Source organism: Zonotrichia leucophrys, chromosome 3 (genome assembly GCF_028769735.1).
Source record: "Zonotrichia leucophrys gambelii isolate GWCS_2022_RI chromosome 3, RI_Zleu_2.0, whole genome shotgun sequence".
Classification (NCBI taxonomy): domain Eukaryota; kingdom Metazoa; phylum Chordata; class Aves; order Passeriformes; family Passerellidae; genus Zonotrichia; species Zonotrichia leucophrys.
This window is the reverse complement of record NC_088172.1, coordinates 78,274,250-78,299,061: the sequence shown is the minus strand read 5'-3', so window position 1 is coordinate 78,299,061 and position 24,812 is coordinate 78,274,250. Positions and strand designations below refer to the sequence as shown.

Genomic DNA, 24,812 nt, shown 5'->3' with positions numbered 1-24,812 from the left:
CATTAACCTTTAACCTCCCAGAAAATAATTTTTAAAAGTATTCCACAGGCAAATAAATGCAGAATTAAAAAAAAAAGGAAAAAAAAAAAGAAACAAACAAACCAGCCAGGAACATTTCCAGAAATAAATCATTCTCCATCAAATAGAGTTTAAACATGGGTTCTTTCAGGAAGAAGGAAATCATAAAAGTCCAAAAGCTGCATAACCAATCCAGCCACTGTGAGTGGGGTTTTCGTGGCAAAGTTTTGGTAGTGAGGACTACAAGAATGGCTTCCCCCATGTCTGACAGAGCCAGTGATCCAAGAGGGACCCAGCACTGTTCAAGGCTGAGCCCTTCAGTGAAGGTGGTAGTGCCTCTGGGATAATGCAGTTTTACCCCTTAAGACGGGGTAAAATAGTGCTGTGCAACAAGAGCTGCAGAGGAGGAGAGAAGATGTGACAGAAGCAATGGTGCAGACACCAAGGTCAGTGCAGAAGGAGGGGCAGAGACGCTCCAGGCTCTGGAGCTGAGGTTCCCCTGCAGCCCCTGGTGCAGACCATGGTGGAGCAGCTGTGCCCCTGCAGCCCATGGAGGTCCCTGGGGATGCAGAGATCCACCTGCAGCCCACGGAGCAGCCCCACAGCAGAGCAGCTGGGTGCCCGAAGGAGGCTGCGACCCCAGGGAGGCCTGTGCTGGAGCAGGGCCCTGGCAGGGCCTGTGGAGGGAGGAGGCCATGCTGTAACAGATTTGCTGACAGAACTTGTGATCCCATGAGAGACCCACACTGGAGCAGCCTGTTCCCAAAGGACTGAACCATGGGGAAGGGACCCACTCTGGAGCAGTTTGTGGAGAGCTGCAGCCTGTGGGAAGGACTCATGTTCCATGGTGAATCCCATGGAGGACTGTCTCCTGTGGCAGGGACCCCAGGCAGGAGCAGGGGAAGAATGTGAGGAGTCTTTCCCCTGAGGAGGAAGGAGCAGCAGAGAAAACATGTGGTGAACTGGCCACAATCCCCATCCTCTCCAGTCCTGTGCTGCTGTGTGAGGTGGAGGTAGAGAAAATGGAAGTGAAATTAAACTTGGGAAGAAGAGAGGATGGGGGAAGGTGTTTTAAGATTTGCTTTTATTTCTCATTATTCTGCTCGGATCTGATTAGTAATAAGGTAATTTCCCTAAGTCAGGTCTCTTTTGATGATGTGATGGTGATTGCTGCCTGCCCTTATTCCAATCCACAAGCCTTTTGTTCTATTTTCTCTCCCTTGTTCACCTGAACAGGGGAGTGGCAGAGTAGCTTTGGTGGGTACCTGATATCCATCCAGGCTCACCCCACCACGCACTGTCATCAAAGGATATTTAATTCCCTGAGCATTTCAGCTGAAATTATCCCTTAGATGAGACACAGACCCAAATGGCACAAGACTATCTGGATATATTCAAAGGCTGGAAATGTTTCTCCAGTTCCACTAGTAACCTTTCACCAAAGCACAGCCCAGGGATTCTTGTAGGGAGACATAGGCTTTTCCCACTTGTGAGCAATGGATAATGGATAGTGAGTGCCTTTGCTGACTGCTATTTTTGTGTTTCATAGGGCTAATTTGCAGTTTGGGTACAGAGTAGGCAGAGGTACAGCAGGGAATGTTGAGCAGATGTGACAGAGCGATAACATCCTCAGCATAATCCAGCATCACACAGTTGTGGAGAGCTATAAATACAGCAGGAATTCTCCAAGGCCCAGTTCCTTTGACAGAGTTGGGCATCTCTGCATTGCCATGGATGTAGGCTGCACTAAATCAGCATAATCCTCAGGCTCCGTTTATTTGTGCACTTCTGTGAATGCTCCTTGGAGGCTGTAAGCATCACTATGAGCAATGTTACTGGTTCTACATCATGAGGCACTTTTTGACAGCTTTTGGATTGATGTTTGATTTATTCACTACATGAAGAATTCATCATTACAGGCAAAACATTTCTCTTGTACTGCTGTACAACATCCTTTTCAGATGTTTCTTCGGGCCTTGGAAACATGCTCTTAGAATGTATTTAATGGAATGAATGCATGTTAATAGCCAGACTGCACAAGGACTGTAACTTTTTAAAAATCACCTGAGAAAAGTTTTCTGAGCTTCACTAACAACATCAGGTTTCAGGAGGCAGAGCCCTCTCATGTTCTTCCATAGCTGCTGTTGCTCTTGCCCAGGAGGACAGGCTGGGAGGGCAAAGGCTGAGCAAAAGATTTCCCTGGAACAAGGCAGTGCAACTGCGGCCTCTCTGTGAACTGCAGCTTTTGGCCTCTTGGCCTCCAAATTTTTTTGGTGAGCAAGTCATCTTATTGTATAAGTGAAATGCATCCTAATAGCCTGTGCATGATGGATTGGAAAAGGCTTTACATGCTGGAAAGGCTGTTGAACAATATAGTTTCCACTTACAAAGCAGTTTCCTTAAAAAGCTTCTCGGGGCAGCATCGTATAAAAATAGTTATACTAAAGTTGTGAACCAGCTTCTGACAAATCAGGACTAACAAAAGCTAAGGTATAAATAGAAGTGTTTTCATGGATCTTCTCTTCTCTAGAGAAATACAGTCTCAATCAGTGCTGGATTGTAAGAAACAAAAATGCCCTTTTCCAGACACTCAGGAAAACAAGGACCTTACAGACTAGTGGCACAGAGTATAAATAGGTTTTCAAAACTGCTTCAAACCCATAAAAATTAGTCAAAACCATGACATTTGTATTTAAGAATGAGCCACAGCATATCAGACAATTTTAAAATCCAATTCTTTATTTTATTTCAAACAAACTAGCATCTCCTGCCTTAAAGAAAGGTTAAATACATTATACTTTCATAATTATGGAATGAATTGTCTCCAGGCACTCAAGGATATGAGGATTATCTCAAAGTCTGCAGTGTATTAGAATTCCTGGAAGACAAATGCTGAAGAATGTAAAATATTACATACTCTGTATTTATATTTTGTCAGTGGGCACTCTCAATGCACCTAAGTGGTCATTTTCAAATTAATTTTTTTGTGAAGTAGGTCAGAATTATTTTTCTTAGAGCAGGTTTTGAAACAGCTGAAATATAAGTCTACTATTTGTTATTCCAGTGTTTGTGTAATCTTGATTTTACTCTGAGCCTGTTCCTTCTAGTGCTCTGTGCAAACCATTTCAGAATCTACCAAACCCAATGTAGTTTAATCCACAGTACCAAAGAAGGAAGGTCTGTTTCTGTAAGCCAAAAATAGTTCTTACTGCAGTTAACCTTGCAGCTGAACCAGTTGTGCTATTGCTGCTTGAGTCATGTTTGACCAGTCACGTCTGCACAGACCAGAAGCAAGGCTGAGCAGGGGATCTACATAATCAGTGTGATGTGTGATGCTGTTGTCAGTGCAGCAGCTCCTCTGCTGAAAACACCCCCCTCACAAAACATTCACTTATCAGCAACTGAATTTATGATACCCTTTGGGTCTGTGATAGCTGGGCTTTGCAGATACTGACTGCTTCAGTCTATGCATGGGAAGTGAGGATTTCAGAAAGTTTACTGGCATCAAATCCTTCTATAATTCTCCAATCACCCTGTAATCTTTTCTCTTGCAAAAAAATGCTAGGGGGGCTTTTTCTGTTCTGGATGGGAATCTGCTGTTCTCTCCCTTTTCTGCTTTCAGAGCCATTTATCATTGTTCAGCCAGGCTAAAAGGGAGATCCCTAGCCATGTCACAACCTCAGAGCATCACCCCTGAGCAGAGAGCCACAGTAACATTGCAGGGAGAACTTACACTCCATCTCCCTGGCACACAGACCTGCGTGACATGTGGTCAGTGTGTTTTTGTCCCTGTAGCCAACAGTGCAGCAATTATTAAAGAAAAAACCAAAAAGACACTATTCTGCTCCATGCTGCTGCCAGATAACAGTTTATGCCGTTTGACACCAGATATTCTGAGTATTACTCATTAAAATATTTGGCTACTTCCATTTCCCAGTGATCACTGTAAAAAATGTTCTTCCTGCTAGAGCAACAGCAGAACAGATCTGCATGCTGAAATCCTACTCCTGTCTGTAACAACAGCACCAAAATAGCTTTAATAATTAATCATGCAGTGATTAGATTACAAACTCTGAGGTGGGATGGAGATTTTTGTATTATGCATCAGACAAAAGACACTGGCAATGCTTAACTAGCAGTCACCTGCTCCTGCTCCACCTGCCATTGTGGGAACACTCCGGAAACCAGAAGGGAGACAAAGGCCCAACAGAAATTGATAAAAACCTTCACCTGCCCCTGGTATGTTCAGGAATACAGAACTGTTGAAACAGGTGCTGCTACAGCTGCATGCAGGGGTACAGCTTTTCTTATTAACTTATCATTTGCCAGGCCATGCTCTCCATTGTATCCTGACAGAACACAGCATTCAAGCTCCAGCCAAGCAGGAGTTAAGCAGGGAGTTTTCTGTCTGGAAACACCAATGCAAACAGCCACTGTGGCAGGGCTGGGCAAGGAGAGGCCAGGCCTGGGGTAGGGCCCCTGTCCTGTGCTCACCCCTGTTAGGGTCCCTTGCAGTGCCCACGCTGCTCTGCCCTGTCAGCTGCTTGCAACATTGGAAACAAATTTCTATGCAAGTGGCATTGTTTTGCTGGAATGATTTTATATGCAGCTGATTGCAAGGCAAGTAAGAGTATAAGACACTAGTATTCAAAACTGGAATTCAACACTAGTATTCAAAATTGGAATATTACTTCCTAGTCTTAACTTCCAGTAGAAATTTTGCTGAGCTGTTTTGACAGTTTTTCTAGGCCCTTTGCTCTTGCTGCATGACTCTTGGGGCCTATTTATTACAACTACAGAGGCAAAATCCCTCCTCCATATGCTGGATCTGGAATGAAATAAGATAATACTAGTGTGTCTGGTTTAATGCCTTTACTGGTATAAAAGTATGATTTTAAAAAAAGGGACCTTAGGACCAGTTTTATGGTAGCCACTAGAACTGATATCAGTCTGGCCTTAGAATCAAGACAGTTTTAGAGGAGGAGAGGGAAAGAACACTGAGGACTGAAATGAGCAAATGAAGTTAAACATGACCATCAATCAAGCTAAATTTTGCCAGTTGCTGGGGACACTTCATAGCACTGGACAGCTAAACAACAATTATTGTTAGGAAGTGCTTGGGAGGCAAAGAGCTGTCCCTGCCTGCTGACCAGAGCACAGCCAGCAGTATCTGGGCAAAAGAGTCAGGGCAAGCTGGGGTGTGGCTGGTGCCCATGTTGGACAGATTTACTCCATGCCTCCCCAGGGCTCCCACGGGGCATGCAGGGCATGGATTGGGAACGATGGGTAGCTCAAGGGGGCCATGGCTGCCAGAGCTCCCAGTGAATGTCACTGTCCTCATCCTCCATGGTCAAACTCAGCACAGGTGGCAAAGCTTGCCCCAGGAATAAAAGTGATTTATGTGACAGATACAATGCTAGTTTTTAATGACAGTGGGTTCTTTTTAACAAACAACAGCTGTTCTGGAAGTGTCAAAACATATCGCCGTACAACTAGGAATTTACACAAACCACATAGCTTGTTTTTCCTCCCCCTTTTCACTGCCCCTTTTACCACTGACCTTTATGAAAAACGGAAGTTAAATAAGAGAAAAATAGCTTTAATGAAACATCAAGGTTGAGAAATCAAAATCAGACACTCCAGCAACAGGAAGTTTCAAAAGCAGTGTTTATAACAACATCTGGCTGAACTGTGGCACACTTGCTTTGCTTTTTCTTTAAGTTTTAAGCCATATTAGAGTGCTCACCTTGACTCAGCAGCTGGGCACAAGGAGAGTATTGTGGCATTAGTTTAACTTTGCAAAATTTCCTAGGCACAGAAAAGTGTATTGAATTCAACCCCTGAACAATTTCCTGACCCCTGCAATCAGTGCTACAGCTTGTGTCTTTCCGGTAAAGGCATCTGAATTGTTTCCCTGTGCAAATACACTTCAGCTTGTTTGTTGTTTTATTCTAGGGCGCTGGAGACAGTTTTGTGGGAGCACTGGCCTTCTACCTGGCCTACTATCCCAAGTTATCCATGGAGGAAATGATCAGGAAGTCCAACTGTGTCGCATCAGTGAGCGTCCAGGCACCGGGGACACAATCTTCATATCCTTACAGGAAGGACTTGCCTCAGGACCTTTTCTAATTGATTGTCTAGCTCACTGTACTGATTTTATCTCATACCAGACAGCATTATTCTCCTGACTGCACTGAGGTTCTCCTCTGCTGACTGGAAAGGCCAGCAGTCTCTTTGCTTCTCATTGCAGGAATCCTGTGTGTTCCTGTTGCACAGCAGTAGATGGGGTGTGGGTGGTGGGTCTCTCAAACACAGCACAGCGGCTCTCTCTGGCCCCACACAGCGCTGTGGCCATCCCACACAGTGTGCCTTATTGAACTACATGAAGTTTACAGCAAACACCTGCAGGGCATGGGCTCCTGACAGTATTTGCACTTTATTTTATCACAAGTGCTTATGTGAAATGGCAGCACATGAAGCAGAGCATTAGCTTTGAGACTGCAACTTCAGTGCTCAAACTCCAGGGCCAGTGTTTGGCTCACCGTACATGGAGCCTGGGCGTGCCTGTGCCCACGTGCCTCAGGTGTGGCACTGCACTCTGTGCCACCCCACACTCAGCAAGGTCCCTCCAACTGCAAACAGGACACCACTGCTACTGAGGAAGGCTTGGAAAAATGTCTCTGGCCACATTGCTCTGAACACAGGCAAGCTAATCAAGGAAAAAACGCTTACAAAAACATCAGAGAACTACCTTGGCTGTTTTCTTCATGTTTGACAAAAACCCAAGAATGAAAAATCTGTCCTACTAACCTGGCTGAAAATAATACCTATTATAAGGCCTATCACCATATTAATAGCTTATCCAAAAACTCATCTAGGTTGCCATTCCTTCTTTCCTCAGAAGGTGCTGGTGCAACATTACCCCTCCAAGTTATGACACCAGCCCGTGGTCACTACTGTCGCATCTGTGGCTGGTAGGTTAGAAAAACTTGCAATCCTGCCATTGAATTCCTGCTGTGGAAAATGTTAATTTTTATTGCTTTACAAAACAATAGTTCCTTTGAAGATTACAGCCTCTTTCACAATAGAAAACACAGACAATGGGATTTGCTATTTAATTTTTTTTAATTGAACACTGTAAAAATAACTCAAAAGATAAATAAATGTTACTGTGATGATCTATGTCCAGACATTAAGAATTTTCTCTCTCTACATTGTTTTATTCACAATGGCCTTCAAATCACAGGAGACGGTGATCCCAGTTCATTTCCTCTCTTTTCAGCCCATGTTGCTGGATTTCTGAATCAGTGTTCACCCCATCCTCCCCCCAGACCATCCTCGTCCCGTGTATAAATCAAGTCCAGTCATTGTTCACACAGAACGGATTTTTCTCTTCTCTGTGAAGAGGACACGTTGTTTTGCTATAGGGGAAAAAAAAGAGAAAAAAGAATCCGTTAAGAAGCCTGAAGTGTTAAAATTCAATTCAACCAGCCCACGTTCCTTTTCTCCTGGCTGCCTTCACTGCTTAAATGAGTGTGCAGCAACTGACTGGCACAGCACTGTTGTTAACCAAGTCTTGAAGGAGTTTCGTGGTGCTTTCACTTAACCACATGTAATTTTTAGTTCCTAAGATGTCCACTTTACCTCTGTGTGAATAAGTGTCAGAATGCAAGTGACTGAAAACACTCAACAGCTGCTCTGTGTGACTGTTCTGAGTCACAGCTGTTCAATGTAGGGACAAAAATAGGTTCTTTCTGCTTTCTACTACTCTTCAACTCCAGAGCCCAAACAACTACAGATGATGAGCTGGATCCAGTTGGCCTCACAGACTGACTGAGAACTTAGCCAATTGTCCTGTGGATCTCTCAGCGAGGCACAAAGTGGCCGTGACCACAATGCCTGATGCAGGTGTTTGCAAAAAAAAACCTGCAGGGGCAGGTTAGGCATAGTCAATACATTAATAAAAACCAAAAATTACAAAATAAAGCAGAGCAAAGCTTTAAAATGCCATCTGAAAATCCACAGTTTGGTTAGTTTCATTATATGAATTCCTTTGAAAGCTACGCAAGAGCAGTCCACACAACAAAATCTCCTCTTCCACAAAAAAGTTTCGTTTTAAGAAATCCTGCAGTACAGATTCTGTTGCTGCAGTTGGGAGGTAGTGAAACTTGGGCAATCCTACCACTACTTCACTAAAATGCTTCATTCTGTGGATGTCCCAGGTTTCTAAGAAGTATAAAACATAAGGTGAAAACACATGCCAAGTGAAAATGCTTCCAAACATATTCCTGATGTGAGTTGTTATCTAGACTCAAATTTACTTCCCTTCACACATGCAACACTTTCTCACATCAATTTCTCACTTGTGTTCTACTACAGGCTACAAAGATCAAACCTTTCTTCAGCAACCTACTACATGTTCTAAGTTCTTCTTTTTCTTCACTTCCCTACAAGTTGCAAAGCTTCTGAAGGATCACTCTGCACACTGTTTCAGTGCAATAATTTATTTTTCTTATTCAAGAATATAATGCCAGAGATCTCTGATTGCCCTTCTGTGTGGAATTCAAAAGGAAAGCCACAACCTCTGTCACCTTTGAAAACTGCATATTGCTTCCCTGGTGGTGTCTCTCACCTCTCAAAGCTCCTGTACTGTTAGCTCTGAGAATGAAAAGGTAGTCCTCTAACAAGAACATTTTAAGAAAAAATAAACTTGAATCACATGCATTATCACAGCATAGAACTGGCCATCCATTATCTACTTAGAGCTGCTTAATACATTTCTTATAGTCCACAACTTTAAATAAGCCTTTTTTTGCATTAGCTACACCATGTTATTTCTAATATGGTTTGGTTTAAGCTTTTTATTTTAAATTCAGCTTTTTAATGTTAACAACAGAAACTTGAACCCTTAGTCACATTTCAAAAAGCTGGGTGAGCAAAAGACAGTGTGGCAGGTGCTATAACCTGTCCAACAAATCAGATTCTTAAACAGAGAAAATCTGCAAGGACCAGGGGAACATAAAAGAATCCACTAACTGCCATCTGGAGAGTGATATCATTTGTGGAATAGGAAGAATCTGTGCCTATTTCTTTAGAAGAAAAAGTCCATTTTGTAAGAGATGGTTAAAATTTCTGGTCTAGAGCTCCCACGGCAGCTTAACAGAACACTTCTGTTGATGCATACTTTGTGCCTGCTTGTTGGAGGTAGCACAGTCTAGCAAACCACACAAAGAAACAGAATGAAAGAACTCCTGTGTCACTCGACTTCGCCAGTGACATGTGGCATGGCTGTCATCAAAGTCTCTGATGTGTCAGGCAAGTCATTACTTTGTTTCACTGCCACAATCTGTAAAATGAGGGTAACATTTACTTCCCACTGGAATGTCATGAAGAACAGCAACTGTACAGTCATTTGAGTATGAAACATGTTATGACATATTCTGCTTAGATGGGAAAAATCCTGTTGCATTCAAATCTTGTCTCCCACAGAGTCAGAGAAGCTCAGACAAAGCACGAGCCCTTACCAATGGGATCGTATCTCAGCAGGACCAGTTTTTCCTGCAGCCGCAGTCTCCTGATGTTGAAGCAGTAGCCTGTCTCTGCAGCGCTCTTCATCCTCACCAGAATGTACCTACAGTCACAAGGGATGGCTCTGTGTCAGGGCACAGGCACTCACTGAGGACCCACCAACCTGCCAGGGCATGGCCACTGGACAAGCTTTCAGCACACATATTTTGAGACAATCACATTTCATTTCAACTTCAGGGATGGGAGCATCAAAACTATGTACGCTTAACTTTTAACACAGACAAACACTAAACCATAAGCTCCAGCATCAAGTTTAAGTAAGTAATTCCTTAAGGATATTAAGGATATATCTTTAATATACAAGGGTACAAGCCTAGAGAGGAGTAACTCCTCCAAAAAACAGTGAGGTGGGAGGAATAGAAGCAGGAGAGACAAAAAGGAAAACCAGCATACAGTTGAGTCACTAAGGCTTACAAGCTAAGGGCAAGAGGAAGGATGATGGTAGTTGAAGATGTTCAGGCTGTAGATAACACTGTATCACAGACTATCACTTCCTCATGCAGAGAGGAAGCTCAGCAGATAGGCTGGCACAAGAGGCATGCGAAAGGAGAAGCAGAACCCCTTGGCACCATCCTGCTGGAGATGCAGAACTCATTATTAACCCAGCCCCGGGAACCCCCTTCCCCACTGGAGGGCTCTCGGTTTGCGGGGCAGGCTGGCAGCAACCGCGGTGTCCCGGGAGCAGGAGACTGAGGAAGCTGCTCCACACTTCAGTCTGGAAGTATGCCAAGATCCAAGCAACTTCCCAGTTTCAAAACAAATGTAAAACCCTCTAACCAGTCTGTAAATTATATCTTTCTCTTCCATTTCAATGAAGAGATGGATACATCTCAGTTCACTTTCCATTTTCCTGTATTTTCCCGTTTCTAACAAAATGGTCTGTCAAAATGAACCCGTTCTTCCTCCCTTGTACAGCTTTGACCAGTTACTTCCTTAAGCTCTTCCTTTGCAGCTTTGCAATCTAATTTACCATTGAGTTCAAAATAAAGACACTGGATTCCTGCAGACAACTGACCAGCATATTCTTGGGATTAGCCCTGGTTGTTGTCCTCTCCTGCACACTACTGCAGGTGTGCTGTGAAGCTTCAGTAACCACAAAGACTCTTTTCCCTATATCTCACCCACTTCCTCAAAGCCTCTGGGCAGTTTCCCCTTTCTGGAGGAATCAGTGGCATCAGTGTGGCCAGGCCTTCAAATTCTTGTGCACCACACATCTGAGGCCAAGCCCATTCCAAACAATACACCTTGCTCAAAAAAATTACTCCCCTGTGAAGGAATGTAACAAGGAGCAGAGGTAGAAAACATTAGAAAGCTGTCAGGGCAAGAAGAAACTCAAGGGGAATGGAGAAGGATAAATAATAATAAATAATATAAGAACATATTCCTGGAGTGCATATGGGACTGTAAAAGAACAGAAAGAAACATCGGATTTAAAAAAAAAAAAATGGGAGTATGTGGTAAAAATCCCTACATTAACATTAGTAACACCATTTAAAAAAGCTACTTTTTCACCTTGCAGAAACCTCCTGGTTTGCTGTGTTTGTTTTTTGAACAGATAACAGTAGAACAATGAGATGTCAAGCTGCTCTCTGTCAGGCACATACTTGGGAAGTGCTTTCTTAATTTAAAAGCCTGACAATTGTGCAGAAATTCTGTAACAGAAGAATTTGCTCAAATGTGGCAAGTGGTCAGTACTGGCTGTGCTGGGGGCAGATTCTTAAAAAAAACCCAACAAAATACAGAAAATGTATCAAAGGCCATAGATCCCAGGCCTGTGTGGAATCAAGTATAATACAGTCATACAGAATGCAACTTCTGGGAAGGGAAAACAGGAATGTGTCCACATAAATGTACCAGTTTAGGCTCTTGAATTCATCTAGCTAATTTTCTTACAAAGAACATTTTGGATCCAAGTCAGTTTCTCCACATGATCTTGTTTCCTTGTGCCTACATTGTAAGAGCACCGTGCTCAAAGCACATATTCCTTTCTTTCCAATGCTTAACACAGGTCAGAGGACTGTGACTAATTTCCTTTCAGAGCTCAATGACATCTCTGCTGAGCTGGACTCAAGAGCAAACTGAGATGCCCAGAGCACTGACTGCACCCCATCTATCCATTCCTCACACCCAAACTCAGGAATATGCTCAGCCTAGGAAGTGTTCTGCACTCTGGCTATGGCAGAGCTTCACAGCACCTGCCCAAAGTCCACACCACAGACAACAAAGACCCACACTGTACCTTAGTTTACTCTCCTCAGCTAAAAAGGTATGACAGGTGAACAACAAGGAAAGTACTTGGATAATTTACAACTCTCTAATCACAGAGCACAGAGGTGTGCTCCCCCCATGCAGGGAGCTTTGGAGATTACTGCTGAGCTCAATGTAACAGCCCATAGGACAAAACCTGCCTTTGCTGCAAGTTCAGAACCCATGGGAGAGTTTCACACCATTCTGTACTTACCTGTGAGAAGACACACATACAGAATGGCTGAGATGATGCAGCCAGACTCAAGGACTGGAATTCTCTCAGGTATATTAAAAAATCCTAGAAAAACTTAACATTTTGTTAAGATACAACATAACAGTAATCAAAAATGCTGAGGAAAACCATCACTTACTTAGATTTGCTCTTGGCCACTGGATTGGGTTTTTTTCAGCATGAAGAAGAGAAAAACAGAAGAAACAGTTACCATTTTATCTTTTTCCTTTATATGCAACGTACAAAGATTAAGTGTGTTTCTTGGCCTGACTTTGCTAAAGCCCCAGAGCGATAGTGCAAAGAGATTCACTGTCACAATAAAGCACCATTCACTCTTCCACGCGCTGCCAGATCCCTGCTCTTTGTGCATCATTTGTGTCTGTGCAAATGCAGTGGCCAGCATGACAGGCTGCACCCTCCAGATGTTCTCAGTAAGTTTTCAGCATCAGAACGGAGTATGAATTCTCTGGGTGAGTGTGAAGTCGAGACACGTGTGAGGAGCACTGCTGGTGCAAACTGCAGTCCCAGTCTCCTGGATTTGTTTCCACCACCCCGGCTTCTGTTCCCGCTGTGGTGCCAGCACAAGGGTTGGCACGGCCACAGGGGCAGAGCAGGGAGCGCTTCTCAGCCGGGCCCGACCTCCCGCGGGCCTGCCTGGGGGCCCGCTCACCTAACCCACAGCACAGCACGAAACAGGCTGAACTATTTCCCTGTCATCTCACTGAAGTTACAGTAATCATAAATCTGCAGCACAAGTTCAAATTCCCACTAAAAAAAAGGAGGTTATGTTTATTGTGTCTGTGCAAGTCTCGTTCAGGTCACACTGCGGTCCCTCCGGGGCACGCTGGGAGGCCCCGCGGCCGAAGGAGGGGAAGGGCGGGGAAGGGCCCGGAGGGGTCACGAAGGTCGCGCTGCCGGGGCCGCCCGCCCGCCCTCAGAGCCGCCCCCGCGGTCACGGCCGCGGCCATTGCCATTGCCGCCGCCCGGCCCCGCCGCGCCCGCGCCACTCACGGGCCGCCGCCGTCAGGAACATCGCGCCGGGCCCGCCGCCACCGCCACCGCCCCGCCCCTTCCCTTCCGCCGCCACAACCGCGTCCGGGGCGCGGGGCCGGGCAGCGGGGCCGGGCCGGCGGGGCCGCACCGCCCACGGGCGGGGCCGGCGGCGCTCCCGTGCCCGTGTCTGTGTGTCTGTGTGTCTGTGATCGTGCCCGTGCCCGCGTCCGCATCCAGCACAAGCTGTGGCCAGCAGGCCGAGGAGGTGATCCCGCCCCTCTGCTCAGCCCTGGTGAGGCACACCTGGAGTGCTGTGTCAGCTCTGAGCTCCTCAGGACAAGAGGGACACGGAGCTGCTGGACAGTACCTGGTGGAGGGCAGCAGAGATGAGTGAGGGACTGGAGCATCTCTCTCATGAATAAAGGCTGTGGGAGCTGGGCCTGTTTAATCTAGAGAAGAGAAAAGTGAGAGGGGATCTCACTAGTGCATATAAATATCTCAGAGGTGGGTGCCAAGAGGATGGTGCCCAGCAAGAGGGCAAGGTGCAGTGGCCGTAAACTAAAACAAAAGAAGTTCCACCTCAACATGGGGAAGAATTTCTTTGCAGTGAGTGTCAGAGGACTGGAACAGGCTGCTCAGGGATGTTGTGGAGTCTCCCTTTCTGGAGACATTCAAAATGCACCTGGACATGGGATGTGTTCCTTCCTCAGTGATCTGCTCTAGGTGACCCTGCCTTGGCAGGGGCTTGGACTAAATGGTCTCCAGAGGTCCCTTCAAACCCAGACAATTCTGTGATCTCCCCATGCAGGCCTGTCCCAGCACATGCTAGCAGCCTGTCTGTGTGTCTGTCCAGCAGTGGCTCGTGGCAGCAGGGCCAGTGCAGAGGGGGACATGCCCAGCCATGATGTCCCCACAGTCTGTGCCCTCTGGCTGCCAGCACGTTGGGGTCCTGTCCCACTGCATGGAATCACGCAGTAGTTTGGCTTGGAAGGGACCTTAAAGATCATCTCATCCCAACTCCCACCATGGGCAGGGACAATTCCCACTAGACCAGGTTGCTCTGAGCCCCAACCTGCCTGCACATGGCTGTGTCATGTTGCACTTCTCATGAACAAAAACCCCCAAGTCCTTCTCCTCAGGGCTGCTCTTAGTCTATTCTCTCATCCTTCAGTGCATTTTAGGCACTGGAATAGGTTGCCCAGGGAGATGATGGAGTCACCATCCCTGGAGGTGTTTAAGAGGTGTCTGGATGTGGTGCAGGGGGATGATTTAGTGATTTAGGGGTTACAGTGATAGTGCTGGGTTGATGAGATAGGCTAAAAGGTCTCTTCCAACCCCAACCATGCTATGATCTGCTAACCTCTGCCTGCCTTTGTTCTCTTTTTTATTAAAAAGGTGGTGCTGCTATGCAGTCAAAGTCCCCAAATCATTAGGCAACTAAACCTATCAGTGTTCATGAGACACTGTACAAAAGCCATGGGCAGGGAGGCTCAAGGCAGGCACCAAAGCAAGTCTTCGTATTCCTATGACCCATTAGATAATGAACTGTAATGAACTAATAATATATTACCCTCTGAAAAATTCACAGAAGGTCTGTGGCTTACTCTGCTTCCATCAGTTAGGTAAACTGTTATTGATGGAATTCAAGTCCTTGAATATTTAGCAATTACTAAGGCAAAAAAAAATGTCAGCTTGACATATTTAGATGAAAAACAAGACTTAGAATGTATAATAACATGCAGTTAATTATATATTCTATGGCATGAAAACAAGAGGCTGACCCTATAAAAGACTGGAGCAAAACGACATCTCCATGAAAACATTGCTGCTTGTGTCAAGTGATTACTTGATATGTTGTTCCTTTATTCAATTCAATTATTTCCAAATACCTCCTCTTAATGATACAACATTTCAGTCTTTACTATGTGGCCTTCAGAAGTATAAATCTAGTAGTTACATAATCTGCCCATGAATATCAGAGTGAGAACTTGAAAACATTTGAGATGATAAAATGTGAGTGCTGTAAGACTCCTTCTCTTTGATCTGTGTTATTGCCTCAGTCAGAGCACAGACTGAAAAGGAATGGGATTGCCAACCTCCTGACTTCACTGCCAGGAATATAAATCAACATTAAAGATGATTTCTAAATGAAATAGCAAGTTAAACATTTGTAGAAACACATCATCAAATAGAGGTTACTGCCTCTTTTTAAACCTCTTGCCTGTTGGCAGAAAGAAAACTGTTCCAGTGACATTTTCTCTGCTCTGCTGTGACACGGGCTGCACAAATATAGACACTGTGGATTAGAATAGACTTCAACAGTCTTCAACTTTCTTTTTAGCAGCCTCTTCTGTAGACAGTTCTCAATAGCTATGGGTAAAACCCAGGGAGTCTGAAACTGGTATGTGTGGCAAGGTGCTGACAAGTGTCACATGCCCCTGATGGCAACAGTCATAGCTGACCTTGAGGAGAAGTTATCCTGGCTGGAGGAAAGGAGAGAGAGTGAGAATTTCTGACCCTGGCTCTGATTCAGATTTGGCATGTGGGCTAGGATAAGTCATGTTCTTTGAGATCTTCGATGGCATGTGCAGTGCAAATGCAGATTTTTCCTTCAACTTTGCCTAAAGAAAGCAAGGAGTGTGATGAACTGTAATGCCAGCCTAGATAATTCTGGTACTTGCTTAAAGAGTAGTCACTCGTGACTCCAGCAGAGAAGTTGCTGGTGCCAAACTGATCAATGTCACTCAGAATCAAACATAGGGTGGCTTTTTACCTCTCTAGAAAAACAACAATTTGTCATGGTATAATCTAACTGCTTCTTTCCCATTTTATGCTTTATATTCTAGGCAGAGCCCTCCTTCACCTTCAGGAAGTGAGGAGATGGCTGCTCCCTGCCAAGAAAGTGCAGCCAGGTTTCTGGCACACACTGAGCAGGCAGAGAGCTGGTGACTGAGGTTGGCAAGGGTGAGGCTTCTTCAAGTGCAGCGCGGCGCCTCCAGTCAGCCATGGCTCGAGAAAGCCACAGAAGGGGAGAGGGGGCAGCAGCTGAAATGTTTGCAAGGTAAATATCCTCTTGGCACTGGATTTCCTACGTGAGTTGCTGTAATTAACGCATACAAAATCCAGGGCTGGAAACAAGAGAATAACGCTAAAGCCTGGGAAAAGCTCCACGTGTCCTTCCTGGCTTCCCACAAAAAACAGGCAAACAGCTAACTAAGCCAAAAAAATGCAGACAGATTGGTGGACATAGCTTTTAAACAGCCAGGCTACTTTCTCCTCCCTTCTTTCCCTTTCTCAGCGTGTTACCACTTAGCAGTGCCCGGCTGTCCACAGTGTTAAACAAACACTCATGGGCACCATTGTGCAAATCACTCATCCCAGATAACAGATGGATTTTTACATTCTTTCTGCATATTTGAATCCATTATCCCAACAGGGCCAGAAGAAAGTGGGCATTAGCTTAATGCAGTTCTGAAAGAGGAACTGTTCAGGTCAGGAGAGCGGGAATTATGGAAAGAGCCATCTGAAGTGCTAAATCACTTTGAGCCAGGGACTAAATCCATTTCAGCTGCTGGTCTGTTTGAAGTGGCCTTTAGCCTAGTTCTTAGGTGTGATAATCTTGTTAGAAAAGGTGGAAAAGCAATGGGCTTGGATGCTTCCCTTCTTACCTCCAGAACTTAGTCCCCTTAGATCAGATGAGGGGCACTCTGGTGTGCTTAGGGCACAGCTCTGTTTTCAGGGATTTACCTGCACCCTGCTTATTCCTTCCAGAGCATTGATCTCTGGATCTGTTCTGGAGCTCCTTTCCCCTGCACTGACGTCATTCATGTGTAAGGAGGGAAGAACAAAGACAGCACTCGCCGGTTTCTTGTGTGATTTTTCAATACCCATTTCCCAATCCCGGCATCCACAGTAACAACATCCTTTCAAACCGCCCCCTCTTGAAATGCCACTGTAGTCAAACAGCTGCAAATCAAAACACCTTGTAAACAAGTGACTGAAATCCCGTGGGATGCCCGAGGGCTTGGGCACGTCTCAGAGTGATTATAGTTCCTGCTATACAAATTGGAGTCCATGCAGCACAGTTTGTGCCAGCTACGAGCTCTTGCCTTTTATTTTTAGCCCTGTTTGTCGAGGGGTTCTCATAATAAAAAGAATGACGTTCGGTATCAGTGACACACAGATAAAATTAGATAGTGGCCGGAAGTGATCCTACAACTAATTCTCCCCATTTTTCCACAAGCTTTGGGATCCTGTGGGCCTCAAGAGCAGCTTTTCTCTGTGTGAATTTCACTTCCCATCAGCAGGCAGCTGAAAAATTGGGCTTGCCTAGGACTTGTGTGCAAAAGGAATGAATGTCATTGTCAGTGCTTATGGCAACAGCTGGGACCATCTGGGACACCAAAGACAACAGTGTCTAGATGTGTACAGCTGATCAGAGGTTGTTTTTAGCAAGCCTTGAAACCTTCTTCCCTTTTTGGGGCAACAGAACAATGTTTTTGTCTTCCATGCGTGGAGTTTTGTGCACAGAGCAGCTTAAGTCATCAGGGCTCAGTCCTGGAAGTGATTAGTCCCCAGACATGAGACACCCGCACTGATGCTGAATATATTACTCCTTCCTTTGGAAGAAGCTGCCTAGGGGAAAGACAAGACAGGAGATGCATTAGCTTACATCTCTAAAGTAAACATTCTCTCAGGAGAGCAGGATCAGTTCCCATTTGTTTTGGCGCTTTTTCTCCCCCCCTTCTAAATTTTGGATTGCTTTTGTTTTTACTTCACTGTAAAAGAAGAAAATACAAGAGGTTAACTGGTCAACAGATTCTCTCTATTGCTTAGAAACACTGAATTCAATCAGGCAGTGTACCTAGTGCACCTTCAAAGGAAGATGCAATTGTTTGCTGTGTAACACAGAGGATTTAGCTGTGGTATTAGGGAAAAGAAAGAGTGTATCAAAATCAAAGCTGTGAACCTGCAAGGTCGAGTACTTTGAAACAGGGTAGGTAAAGGAAAAGAGGGAAGATCGTTATGTAATGTGAACATGGTGGGACACAGATAGGGAATGATTTTTTTTTCCTTCTGTAGCTTACTGGAGGAGTGTGGATCAAGTGCCTGGACTTGTTTTATTTCATGTCAGAAACTTACTCTGGAATGAATTGGTGTATCACTCACATGGCTGCTTGGCAAGGGGATATCTTTAGCTTCAAGCCAGAGTTAACAGCTGTAAGGGAAAAGCAAACAGGTGGTTCAAGGGGACAAGTGGATCTAGAGAACCAGAAGAAGGGTACAGCTTTCTGCATCCCGTGGCCTCCCTAAAGACTTTCTCACTTGAAGGAAGGTCACAGGGTTCAAAGCTGTTTCTCAAGTGTAGCTATGTAGCATTGCCTTGATGTCATGCAGTATTATAAACAAGTTATTATTTCATTCAGTGTTTTGGGAAATGATGGGACTGGAACAATACACCCACAACAGTTCCCTCCCCTATCCCAGCAGACTCTTTAGTGAATTACTTATGAGCTGTACCTCACTAACTGATGCCTGTCTGTCTGTCTGTCTGTCTGTCTATGTCTAGTAATAGTGTGTCTCTGAGGAATTTCAAGTAGGAATATTGTGGATTTTGTGAAGGGCAGAGAGCTGGGAAGGAGGTGAGGGACATAAATTTGCAGTGTCTTGTGTTTTGATGGATGTTTGATTTATGAACATTGGGCTGAGAGGCCCCAGGGCTTCATGGCTGCAAGCACTGAATGCATCATCGCTCCCTTTTCCACGCATTTGTGCTTCTGAAGCCAGTCACTCGTTTACACCTGATGGGATAGCAGAAAAACAGAGTTAAGCAGGGCAGTGTTCCATTCATTTCTGTCTGCTGAGCTCAGGTTCAAGCTAGATCTGGGATGAATACTCAAAACATACGAATCACCATATAGGAGCAAGTTCTAGAAATGAGGTTCCGCAGGAATGTATGTAGAAATCTGAAGTCTTGGGCTCTTGCATAACTGTCTGTGGCTAGTTCCCTAAATCCTCTTCTTCTGCTGTACTCTCCCTAGATCCATTTTACTTAAAAACATACAAGCAATTTTAAAGCCCTAATGACGCACAACGTGTGTTCCTTGACCTTTGCACAATCTCTGCAAAAAGAGTCTTTCCTCTTTCTATTTCATAAGTCCTGACCATTTGGCCTTGCCCTGTCATCCCCAAATACAAAGAAATAGTCTAGCTTCTATAGAAGGGAGGCAGCCCACGAGGCTAAGGAGATAAAAACTGTAACAATATTCATAGGTGGCCTGTTGCAAGAGTTTTGTTGACCAGTAAAGATATATCTACACTTCAGTCACTTTTTAGCCCATGTTATATTCTTCAGTGATGCCAAACTATTAAATCAAATAATGTAAATGTAGCTCAACTTACCTTTCTGGAAATATTCCTTGTCTGAAAAAGAACAAGTTATTTTCCCACATCATTATATAGAGCAAGATATTCTTGAACTGCCCACAAAACAAGGCTAAACTGAATTACAAATTTTCCCCAAAAGTTATCCTAACCAAAGGAATCAGGAAAACTATTTATCTTCCTTTTTTCCCCAACTGTCACAACATAGACTCTAAGCTCACCATTACAGGAAAAACTGCTGTTCCCAACTGTGTAGATCAGTAAGACACCAGGTGTTGCCCCCTAAATGTAACTGGTCCCATAACTCTAGCCCATATCTTTAAGGTCACCTTGCTACCTAGTCTAACTCAGTATGTGTCCAAGGGGCATAGTTGCCTAAAAAATCAGATCTGTAACTATGATGAAAACGTGGCCCATAGCATGTGACCTTAGATAAACTCCTGTGCAAATATTCTGCCTGCTCACACGATGACGCAGTCCATACTGGGATACAACTGGTGGACTGATACTCCCAGCCCTTCCCTGCATTAAGTTCTGATGACCTAGTTCTGGGTAACTGAAAATCTCACCTCTTCCTCAGCACAAAAATACTCTTGCATCATTTTGAAATCCTGTTGCTGGCATTGAGGAGTTCATAATAACCAGTACTGTCTGCAGTGACCTCCTGCTTGCATGTAAAATCACGGTCAGGGCATTTCATGCTAACAGTAAACCAGAAGAATTTAGTGGAATGGGACTAAATTTGTTTTCAGCATGTCTGCAGAGCCAAATCAATTCCAAGAGTTTTCTGAGCTGCTGAACAACCAGAGGCAATCATTGCACTTTTCTGCTGCCTTTTACCTCTTCTAGGCAGGAACTGTCTTCTACTCTGCAGTTGTACAATTGCCAGCAAATTGAACCCTCTGCATCAATGGGATGGCTTTGGTGAGCCTCCACCTGCAGGACAGACAGCAGGACAGCCCTCCAGCTGCCCTCCTGCCTGCCGTACCTGTGGGTAAAATACAGGCAAATGCACTTGAGTTAGACGTGCATCTGACGCCAACTGCATCTGGCACTGCAGAGGACTGCCCCAGGATTTCTAGTTATTTTTAATTCAGCATCAGATTGGACCCAGTTGCTCCTGGTTAGAGATCTTTTTGCAATAACAAACTAAGATTACATGAAGAGCTTAAAAAAGAATTTCACCCCCCCAGGGCTAAATTACTTCCACTTATATACAACTGTCATATCTTTAAAGGGCAAACCCAGAAAGCTAACACTGAAAAATGTAACTCTACAACCAAGATTATCTGCCTGCCTTCTCTAGGCAATCATGTCTTATATCTAGAAGGTCTTTCATAGCAAAACCCAAAATTCAAGCTAAGTAGATGGAAGATTTATGTACAGAGTAGGAAACAACAGCTTGGGAGGAGGTGTATTTGATTGCTGGAGCCAGTTACAAAGAGAAATCTCAAACACCATACGAGTGCTTTTCCATAGCATCTCACTCACGTCTGGTAAAACCACTCCATGCTCAGCCAGACTTTGCAAACTCCTGCTCACCAGCTGAGAAAGGCATGGTGACGTGCATCTTATGGAAGCATCTGACACTGGCAAACACCTCCCTTCTATGTTTAGCTCAGCATCCATTCCAGACATTTTATAACTATTTTTCATGAAGTAATAATTCAAAAGTGGGAAGAATGAAAGCCCTCTGTACCAACTTACCTGTCCCACAGGAGGCCTCCTACTGTTCAACTCACATTTAGGGAATTTAATTAGGAGCCAAGTTACACAGGAGCATGAAGAGGCCACAGCTTCCCTCACTTTCTGTGAATATTCCCACTCATATGATGAGAGAGCAGTCATGCTTCACACAGTGGCTGTATTCAGCCCTGATTATATACCTGGATTAATAATTGAAGCACTTAACCCCAGGGGCAAATGGACTTCCCTGAAGAACACAGAAATTATGGAGTGGGGAGCTCAACATGTCAAATGTCCAGAAGTAGAAGTGCTCATAGTCCTTTGTTCAAAAACTTTGCCTTGAAGAACATTTAACTCTCTTCAGAATTGTTGTCTCTTTTCCTCTCAACTCCTTTTCAATAGTGTCATGGAGAAAAGTGGAAGAGGAGAAAGGAAAGATGAGGAAAAGAGTAAACATTTTTCACCAAGTTGGGTTTTTTTTACATTAAAAAATCACTTAATTTATATAGAAAAGTCTGTAGATTTCAGACTTCCATCCAAAAAAAGGATTATTTCCATTTTTTTTCTAGTTCTGTCTATATAAAATATCCTCTCTAGATTTTTTTTTGTGTTTTATTTTTTATTCTTTTTATGTGAGGTTTGAACCCAACACTGCATTGTCTTCAGAGAGCAGCACCCTGAGACCAGTGACTAACTGGTACCTTGACAATTGTCCTAGCCTATTCTTCAGCCACAATTGTATCTCACATCTCCCAAGCTGTAAATGCTTGGGTGTAAACTTAGAAGCTTAGGGGCATTTGTGTCCCCCTACTACCCTCATTCACATGCAGCTATACCCCTTCCAATGAAATCCCAAGATTTAGAGAGACTGAATTGCTTTATGTCTCACGGATTCATTCAGTCAGATGCAATTTATCATTTAACCCTTTCAGGAGATCTACCAGTTGCCAATCTTGGCTTCATTTTCTCATTCTTAGAACTGCTGAGCAGAAAGGTCAAACAGGGTGAAGTACAGCAAGGAGCAAAGGCCATTTGTTTGAACCTGACTTTTTTTCTCAAGAGAGGGAACAACTTGCAATTGGCAGTGTGGTCCAGGATGCTCAGGGTTTGTAACCTTCCATAACTCTGCTGCAGTCTCTGGTTAAAAGGGAGGATGGAGGAGCTGCCCGCCCTGCTGTGTTCATTGACATTTCTTCCTGTGAGGTTGTCTCTGTTCCAGAAGGGGCCTATAACTCACTGACTGATCAAGAGAAATTAGGTTGGTGTGGCTGGGGTTCTCCAGAAAACATTAATAATTTTCCAGTATGACTATGGCTACCCAGAAATCCAAGACAGTGGGACAGCACACACATAGAGAACATCTTCAATGCACTTGCACCCAGGATCCAGCTCCTTTGGAAATGTGTGTGATTGCCCCATGTGCATGGCTCAGAGTTGTCACTGGGGAAATGTTGCCCCTCCCCAGCCTCTGACTCTCCCCCATGACATGGCATCCATTCCCAGTCAGAAGGAATGAAATAGTCCTGGCATTTGTTCGGTACCAGCAGCTGAACTCTTTGGAAATCTAGACTTTGTGCTGAGCTCACTGGCATCCTTGAGAGGTTTCCCACTGATTTCAGTGAGCTCCATGGAGGAAGTTTTAGCTAAAGCAAAGTATAAAGAGGTTGGGCTGAAGTCTTAACCTGATACCATCCAACCATAGATATTTCAAGTCCCCTCCACACCTGTGGTCAGCTAGGGTAATGTGCCACTCCAGAGAGCAGGTGAAATATCCTTCCATTATCTGTAGGCTGGCATGAAAACTGAGGCTTAGGCCTTCCAGTGAAGTGCCTTACATTAGGCAATCCTCCCGTGTGGTCTCATATGGTTAATTTTCTGTGCCACTCTTGGCATCTCAGAGGTAAAACCAGTTATATTTCCCTGTTTGTACCTTTTGGCAACTCTGAGATAAGGACACTTTTATCTTCTCATGTTTGCAAAGGAAAAAAGTGATTATACTTCAGCAAAGCACCCCCCCCCCCGTCAAAGAAATGCACACAGATGGACTTCTGTCTCTTCAGCCTCTCTTCTCTTCCAGTACAACCACATTGCCACACTACCAACTGACTTGAGTGTCCTACCATTGTTCATTCATATTTATTTCAGCTCCAAGTAGTGTTTAGTCTAGAGGCTAAGAGCTCTCTGCAAGATGGGCTTCAAGTAGATGCACAAAGAAAGGCAGCTGAGCAGTGGGCCTGTTTCCCTTCTAGCAGCTTTTGTTATGATTTTAGATGTGAAATCCACTGACAGGGTGGAGACTGAACTGACATGCTGAACTGCCTTGTTCACTGATTTAAAAATCTTCTCTCTTAAAATGAGTCAGACCAAACCCTTATGACATTACCCCATGATCCAAAGAGTGACTTCACATTTGGTCACAAGAAGAGCAGTATTTTTATTTTTTTTTTAGCTACATGGAACTGGGAATGTTTCAGGCAGTGACTCTATACAATGAATGATACACAGTCATCACTGAAGGAACTTTTTATCTCTCTGTGAATTACCAGATCAAGCAGCTTTTTCTAATCCTTGGTCTAGCCTTTAAAGTCAGGACACTTTAATTTTTTTTTTTAATTCTCTGCCAAAATCTATTTTTGAAGCTGTTATTGCAGTAGTTGCCAGATACAAGAAGGCAAGCACCTGCCCCTATTTGTCTAAGAGAATAAGTGAGTGGGATCACACAGGAATAGACTGAATCTCCTAGATGAGACTCCTGAAGCACTGTGCACTCATTAGCGACTTAAACCTCACAAATCCTGCCTGAGTTAGTGCTAAGTTCCTTTCACTGGTGGAAGGCAGAGAAAGACAGGTGTGGCAAAGGGCAAAAGACATCTGCAAAGAGGATTTTTCTCCTTGAAGAACAAAGGCTGAAGTGAAGGTGTGTCTTGTAGATAGTGCTTTACTCAGGTTGATGTTGTCACTAGGAATCTTTCCATTGATCTCATTGCAAACATCATAATTAGAGCCTGCTGAATAGCATTGACAAATGGTGTATCTGTCTGTTCAGCAGCTTACCTCCTTTGAGGTCTCTTCCAACCCAAATCATGCCATGAGTCTACACACAATTCTGCTGTCAGTTCTGAGTAACTTGCTCATTGGTTTAGAGATTGCACAGTAGGAAGGGTTCAGTGGTATCATTAGTCTGAGCTCCTGCATACCATAAGCTGCAGTATCATACTGAATTGCTTTTTCTTGGAAATACAGAGTAACTTTTAGGGGAATTGTTTTTTTTTTTTGTTTAATATTGCTAATGAATGGAGAAATCTACCAGAAGTTTTATGTAAACTGATTCATTACTCTCACTTCTAAAATATCAAGGTTTTTTTCTAGTCAGAATTCATTCAGTTTCAGTTATCAAACCTGGTTTTATGTCAGCCTTGAGAGATTGTGATCAAGTCAACCCTTCACATGATCTCCCTTTGAGCAAACTGAGCTCCTGGAGTCATTCATGCTAAGGCATGCTTTCTAGTTTCTTAATCAGCCCAGTATCACTTCTCTGTACTTTTTCCAATGTGTTATCATCCTTCTGAAATTATTCACAAATAACCTTTTCATTAGTCAAGCTGCTCTTCAGATGGTTGAATAATATTTGCCTGATGAATTTACATTAGCCTTCCTATTGGTT

At 44.1% G+C, this 24,812-nt stretch overlaps 2 protein-coding genes across 2 annotated transcripts in view; one reads left to right on the top strand and one right to left on the bottom strand.

The window, feature by feature from the left end:
* Nucleotides 1-7,206, top strand: part of RBKS (ribokinase) — a 72,221-nt gene extending 65,015 nt beyond the window's left edge. The window contains exon 8 of the mRNA XM_064708930.1: nt 5,974-7,206. Within this exon, the coding sequence (XP_064565000.1) occupies nt 5,974-6,147 (174 nt within the window). The 3' untranslated portion in view covers nt 6,148-7,206. The remainder of the gene's footprint in view (nt 1-5,973) is intronic.
* On the bottom strand, nt 7,126-13,192 carry MRPL33 (mitochondrial ribosomal protein L33). Its single transcript, XM_064708931.1, has 4 exons — nt 13,097-13,192; nt 12,225-12,243; nt 9,543-9,649; nt 7,126-7,439 (listed from the first exon to the last, which is right to left on the bottom strand). Exons 1-4 carry the CDS (start codon nt 13,116-13,118, stop codon nt 7,390-7,392), a joined length of 198 nt encoding a protein of 65 aa, XP_064565001.1. The 5' UTR covers nt 13,119-13,192; the 3' UTR covers nt 7,126-7,389.
* Between the last annotated feature and the right edge of the window lie 11,620 nt (nt 13,193-24,812).

Coding starts and splice junctions, on each gene's coding strand:
- MRPL33 (XM_064708931.1), bottom strand. CDS start 13,118: ATGTTCCTGACGGCGGCGGCCC. Junction 7,440..9,542: donor GCTGAGATACGATCCCATTG/GTAAGGGCTCGT, acceptor TTTCCCCTATAG/CAAAACAACGTGTCCTCTTC.